The sequence below is a fragment of the Centruroides sculpturatus genome, unplaced genomic scaffold, assembly GCF_000671375.1.
Source record: "Centruroides sculpturatus isolate CEXI.00-Female unplaced genomic scaffold, Cexi_2.0 scaffold165, whole genome shotgun sequence".
In the NCBI taxonomy this organism is placed as follows: Eukaryota; Metazoa; Arthropoda; class Arachnida; order Scorpiones; family Buthidae; genus Centruroides; species Centruroides sculpturatus.
Window position 1 is genome coordinate 522,406 of NW_019384429.1, and position 7,119 is coordinate 529,524.

The following is a 7,119-nucleotide window of genomic DNA, read 5'->3' on the forward strand; positions in this document are numbered from 1 at the left end:
CATTCATTTAGATCAAATAGGTAAAAATTGAAAAGATATGGGGATAACGGATCACCTTGTAGTAAACCTCTGTAAGTAATGAATGGTGTCCAGATATTAGTATCCTGTTTGATAATTGTTTTGTATTTTCCGAATAACAATCCTATCATATTTATCAAGAGTTCTTTTGCCTTGTATCTCTTCATTTTACTCTGTAGATCGGTAATACTAATCATATCGTATGCTTTTTCAAGATCCAAAAACAGGGCAAACACTTTATGTCTTTTTTTGAGCAACTGGATTTGAATTAATGACAGCAATACAAAGAGGGCTGTCTGAGTACCTCCCCCTTCTACAAATGCAAATTGTGTATTATTTCTATAATTATTCGCCGCTGTCCAGTAATTAAATTTGTCAGCTAATACTCCAGTAAATACTTTACGTAGACAGGACAGAAGGGCTATTGGTCTGTAATTGGTTGGTTCTTGTTTGTTCCCTTGTTTAAATATCATAGTAAAAATAACTTCGTTCCATTTTTCCGGTATTATACTATTACTATAGAATTGATTAAATTGTCTAGTTAAATATCTTATGATTTCTATTGGCAACATTTTAATGATTGAATTTGGTATTATGTCCGATCCTGGAGTTGATTTGTCTTTAAGATTTTTGATACAATCCTGTACTTCTTCTATCTTGATTATCTCATCTTGCTGAATTTCTGGTCTTGTTTTAGTTCCTATATATTTTTTACAAACATTTTTCTGATAGTTCTCAGAGAATTTATTGTAGTATTTAAGCCAAATGTTATATTCTACTTTAGTCTGTTTTTCCAATCCTAACTTTCTTTTACGAAAACTATTAATTATTTTCCAGAAAACTCTCGAATCATTAGCTTCTGATAGTTTCTTACTGATTTTTGAAAAATATAATTTTTTCTTGGCTTTAATTAGATTGTTATACATTTTTTTATATTTTAAATAATTCATTAGTGCTTTACTGGTATTTGTTCTTCTAAAGATTTGTAAACACTTTTGTTTTTTAATTTTATAGCCATAACATGTACTATCGTACCATTCACATTTGAATATTTTACCATTTTGTTGTATACAATTTTTGTATCTATATTCCTCTAATTTTGTTATAATACTCCGATAATTTTCTATTGGATCATTTTCTTTTTCCAATGATAACATCTCTCCAATCATATCATCAAATTTATTCAAGATTTTTTGTTTATTATATGATGGTCTTAATTCCAGATTAATAGAATGACTCTGTTCACAATTATATATATTATTACTTATTTTCTCATATATTGTTAACTCTAACTGAATAGGAAAATGATCTGCAATGTCGTTTTCTAGAACCTTCAAATAGTTACAACAATTTATCATTTCTTCTGAGCAGATAATGTAATCTACTATAGATTTCCCACTTGGAGAGACAAAAGTAATTTCTGCAGGGGTGTCACCTCTCATTCTACCATTTAGAATTATTAGTTGGTTATTATCAATAAATTCTAAGAGTGCTCTTCCCCCTGTGTTTAACACTTTATCTTCCTACATGTGGTAAAATGCTTTTAATTTTATTTTTTAAATATTTAAAGATTATAATTATAAAAATATATCATACATTTATCGATTTTTATAATATTTTTTAAGAAATTAAAATAATTTCATATCTTCTATTTTGTAATTTAAAATATTGTTGATAAAATAATTAAAAATACATTTAATGATGTATTTTGTGATTATTACATGAAATTTCCAGTAATATTTTAATTATTAATTCAGAAATTAACAATCATCACTTATATATTTAGCAATTAATGCCGAAGATCAAATTAATTACATTTTATTTCTAAATGTATCTTTTAGATTTTTCTATCTAAAGTATATGTATTGAAAGCTTTAAAATACAGTAAACATGGAATTTTTTTACCACTTAAAGTAAAACTGACATATTTACTGATAGGCAGTATCAGCGTTAACATCGAATCCCTAGAGAAGACATCAAGTGAAACTTCGTTGGCGTCAAGCAAGAAGAAAGTTAAGATCCCTGTGGATGGAGAGGTTGACCCAGTGAAGGACTTTTTATATCAGATCTGTCCTATTAACGTAAGAGGATGGCGCAANATGTTCTATTCTGTAATTTAAAAAATTGTTGATAAAATGATTAAAAATACATTTTAATGATGTATTTTGTGATTATTATATGAAATTTCCAGTGATATTTTAATTATTAATTCAGAAATTAACAATCATCACTTATATATTTAGCAATTAATGCCGAAGATCAAATTAATTACATTCCATTTCTAAATGTATCTTTTAGATTTTTCTATCTAAAGTATATGTATTGAAAGCTTTAAAATACAGTAAACATGGAATTTTTCTACCACTTAAAGTAAAACTGACATATTTACTGATAGGCAGTATCAGCGTTGACATCGAATCCCTAGAGAAGACATCAAGTGAAACTTCCTTGGCGTCAAGCAAGAAGAAAGTTAAGATCCCTGTGGATGGAGAGGTTGACCCAGTGAAGGACTTTTTATATCAGATCTGTCCTATTAACGTAAGAGGATGGCGCAAACTTATCTGGTGGCGACGTGTACTTGAGATCTGCAAGGTAATTCCCGATTTTTGGTCATAGAAAGTGAATTTTTTCACATAATTTCCTTCGAAAAAAAAAGTTATTTACTAAATTTTTTTACAAGGAAAATTTGATTTTCTAGGTCTTAAATCACTGTTTTCCTGTAATACATTATGAAAGACTATTTAAAATCTTTATTTTAATTGTTATACATGATACAGACATGCTTATTTATTCTTTGTTACTAAAGATCAATATTTTTATAGTTAAATTTCTATATTTAGAATATAAGATGTGATGTTTTTTATATATATTTTTTTCAAAAAGGTGTTTTTAATGCTTTTTTAGAAAAGAAAATTGATTTTCTTTAATTTAAAATTTTCTTTATAAAGTATTATACGATGCTACTTAAAGCTCCATTCTTATACATGTTTATTTGCTTTTGATTATTGATTAATCATAAGAGTTATACTGTAATTATCATTTCCTGGAATTAGAAATAAATTTTTAAAATAAATTTCTTCAAATGTTGTTTTCATTAAAAAAAAAAAAAAAACAACTTTGTATCAAAGTAAATTAAATTTTACAAAAGAAAATTTGATTTACTCTGATTTTCCATTACCTAACATTGAAGGAATAGTATTTAAACCTTTATACTGTACTATACAGTACATGGTTAAGACATGTCTATTTGCTCTTTGTTATTGATCCACCAGATAAACATCAGGATTGACATTATGTATTGTTGTAGTAAGACAAAACTAACATTTGCAATTCTTTCCATTCCAGTGCCCTGTGATGTTACTTCTTACGATTACCACACCTGTTTTGGATGTAACTAAACCAAAACAGAATTGGTGTCGTTATCTCAATGTATTACACTGCATTACTGGTCCTTTGTTCATTTTAATGGTTACTGGATGTAAGTAAATGCTGTTTTTCTTTACTAACATAAATATGAGTATACAGTACTTAAAATTCTNTTTAATTTATTTTTCTGTAGATGCTCTTACAATGATTGGAGGCAAATTTCAACTAATTTGCATAATTTTAGTGTTTTCTTTGATCTTAGCTGCTATAGTATTTTTCACAAGTGAAAATGATAAGCAACCAAAATATCATTGTGCATTTTCTTATTTGGGATTTTTGGTTGCTGTTATATGGATTTATTGCATTTCTAACGAAATTGTAATTTTGTTGCAAGTAAGTTAATTCTTTAAACAATTAAAATAAACTATACAAATACAATTTTACAAAATAAAAATTTAATATTTTTAGGCTGTAGGAATTGTTTTTAACCTCAGTGACACCATAATTGGTTTAACCATTTTGGCATGGGGAAACTCTTTACTCGGTAAATTATTATTTTTAATAATTAAAAAAAAATTAAAAATACATTTTACATTTTATAAAAATAATACACTTTTGTATATATATTTTAAAAGATTTCCTTTCAAATGTGGCGGTAGCAAGGAAAGGTTTTCCAAGAATGGGAATTGCAGCTTGTTTTGGAACACCGTTCTTAAGTATCCTTTTTAATAAATGAAAATAAAATTAAATTACTGTCAAAACTTTAAAAAATTTGTTTGTAGTTTTAACTTAACTTTTAAAATATTACATAAAACAAAAATAATAAGTGTATCAATTGCGTATTTTTAGAATTCGTCGCTAATTTAAAGTGACATATGCCTCGTACAAATGTGAAGTTTTTACGTGATGTACTTAAATAATTGTATACATGAAAACAACATTTCCCAGGAGTTCTTTAATTTAAAAAAATATTAAATTTTCTTTAAATTTAACATTCTAAAACATTTAGAACATTCTTAAAAAAATGAAATGTAATTTAAAAATATACAGAAAAAGTTTAATTGTATTTTTTACTTAATTAACAATTAGCACTTTTACTTGGTGTTGGTGTTTCTTCGATGATACGATTATTTAAAAGTAACGATGGGAAATTGACGGTAGTTACAGTAAACTTTCTTGATATTTTACACTTTAATTTTAAAGTTTTATAAGTATTACAAAATGTATATTTATTTATTTTACAGTTAATATTTACAAGATTGACAATAATTTTATTTGCAACATTAGCAACGAGTTTGATTATCACCTTAATTACCATGACAATCCTGCGATTCCGAGTAAAGAGATATTGTGGTATCTTCCTGATAATTGTATACCTGACATTTTTAATTACTTCAGTGCTTACTGAAGTTGGAATATTCTAAAAATTTTCTAAAAATATTTTTCTTCAATGCAATAAATTCATACACTTCTATAAAAACAAACACAAAAATAAATTATTAGTGAGCTTTTTTGTTTATAAAAATTCCTTTTTTAGTATTCAAAAAATGTCATAATATATATATATATATAATTTATTTTTGTTTTAAACTGCTATATATAGTTGTATTTTTCCTGTTTTTAATTTATTATTATTATTTTTTTCACAATGGCGTTTTCTGGCAGCCGTTTGTAAACAACTGTATACTGATGTTTAAATTTTTAGTAAAAGCATTTGATATTTTGTTGAAATGAAAAATATAAATTATAAATACGAAAAATTCTTTATATTTTTTTCTCTATAATGAATCGTTACTTAGTTCGCAAATTAGCAATAGAGAAAGGTTAATTTAGTGCTTACAAGCTAATATACTTTTACTTGCAGCAACGTATTCAAAAGTATCCGAGAACTCGTTTTTCACATCAATTGTTGGTTCCACATTTACGTAAAGTCCAACTTCACCCAGCATATTTGTCCCATAAGAGGTAGCCATGGGATAACCTATGGAATAACAATTATGAATATTTGAAATTGTACTATTGTTACATGGGATATAGCCCCAATAAATTGTATTCTGTTGCTAATTCAATACGTTCCTTTAAAGGAAAACGAATAGTAGCAAACAATCTTTTATTAACCTCAGCATAATTACCGTATGCTACTTCCATCAACGTGTGTCATCACACGTACCACACACCACTACAACTTAATATTTGAACTCAAAGTATTCAAATAGAATACTATAGAAATACGAGGAATACAGTACTCACAATGAAACCGTTTGTCTGGATAATAAGAACAAGTCACAGAGGCAGGACCTTCTCCGAAAAGCAGCAGACATACGGAATATTATCGTCACAATGTGGTACCTTCCTTGCTAGCACGTACACGAACCCTCACATTAGAAGAGAAAGATGTGTCACTGAAAACTGGCCGAACTTCAGGCTTTGGCCGTAACATATACACTGTTAACGGATTTTAATTTATCTAAAAAATTTAAAGTATTTCTATATTTAAATAATTTTAAAATCTAAAAAAACATATCTTTCTTTTTAGATAATTAATCGTAATAAATTAGAAACAATTTTTTTGAAATTTTTCAAGATAAATACTTATACAAATCTTATATTCTACCATAAAAAAATAGGTTTTTATAGAGAAACAAGTACAGTATATATATTTGATACAAAGTAGTCTGTTTAAAATAAATTTTAAACATATAAAAGAAAAATTTTCATAACTCAGTGGACGACTTTTTCCAATATAGCAGAGACTATCTCTTCTGTACTAAGCTTCAATACATGAAAGAAAAGGCGAAGGTGTGGAGTTGACCATCTGTCAAACTGACACACAACCCAACAAAGCTCTTCCAGGCAGACTTTATTCCCTCCTGTTATATTGTAAGCTAAAACAGGCCCATCTGTAAGCTAGCTCAGCGCAACTGTAAAACGTGTTGGCTGCCACAAATTGGTTTCCCTGCTAGAAATGATATTTTCCCGATATATTATAGACAAAATAGCTTCAAACTTCAGTCATAAATGATTCATACTTTTATGTATTTTGTTTTTTTCCCTTCTTTTCTTATTCCACGACTCTGCCAGAATTACATGCATCGAAGGTTTTGCATTACACTGATAAAAGAATAATAAAATATTTATGCGAATTTTGTTAAAGGATAAGAATATATAAAAAGAAAAACAATATATATATTATAATAATTCAGTTCGACTAAAATATTGAAAAAAATACAAAATAAGACATAAATTTTATAAATATAAAAATAATTTAAGGTATTTTTACGTTTAAAATATCGATAGAATTTGCATATTTTATACTTAAAATTTCAACTGAATTTGTATACTTTTATATGTAAGACATTTCTGTTTTTTTTTTCCACTTAAAATGTCGACAGAATTTATGTATACTACACTTAAAATATCGATATAATTTATATATATATATTTATTTTTTCATGTGTATATTGCTTCATATATTTATATTGTTTACTTTAATACAAAAAATTTTGAAAATTAAAATCATTAGAAAACATTCTCATCTATATATATAAAAATGAATGTATGTGTGTGTGTGTGTGTTCTTCATGCATTACCACACCGTTTATCCGATTGCCGTGAAACTTTGGGAAGTTGTTTAATATACTCCAGCGAAGGTTTGTGGCATAGTACGATTGCCATGAAGCTTTGAAAAGTTTTTTAATTTTTGAATACACTCCCGCGAAGTACATTTATCCTACG

General features: G+C 26.9%; 1 protein-coding gene across 1 annotated transcript in view; it reads left to right on the forward strand.

The window, feature by feature from the left end:
* Positions 1 to 4,869, forward strand: part of LOC111619692 (mitochondrial sodium/calcium exchanger protein-like) — a 30,118-nt gene extending 25,249 nt beyond the window's left edge. The window contains exons 12-19 of the mRNA XM_023361462.1: positions 1,957 to 2,099; positions 2,317 to 2,610; positions 3,364 to 3,496; positions 3,578 to 3,777; positions 3,853 to 3,928; positions 4,020 to 4,100; positions 4,474 to 4,541; positions 4,629 to 4,869. Of these exons, the coding sequence (XP_023217230.1) occupies positions 1,957 to 2,099; positions 2,317 to 2,610; positions 3,364 to 3,496; positions 3,578 to 3,777; positions 3,853 to 3,928; positions 4,020 to 4,100; positions 4,474 to 4,541; positions 4,629 to 4,808 (1,175 nt within the window). The 3' untranslated portion in view covers positions 4,809 to 4,869. The remainder of the gene's footprint in view (positions 1 to 1,956; positions 2,100 to 2,316; positions 2,611 to 3,363; positions 3,497 to 3,577; positions 3,778 to 3,852; positions 3,929 to 4,019; positions 4,101 to 4,473; positions 4,542 to 4,628) is intronic.
* The last annotated feature ends 2,250 nt before the right edge of the window (positions 4,870 to 7,119 follow it).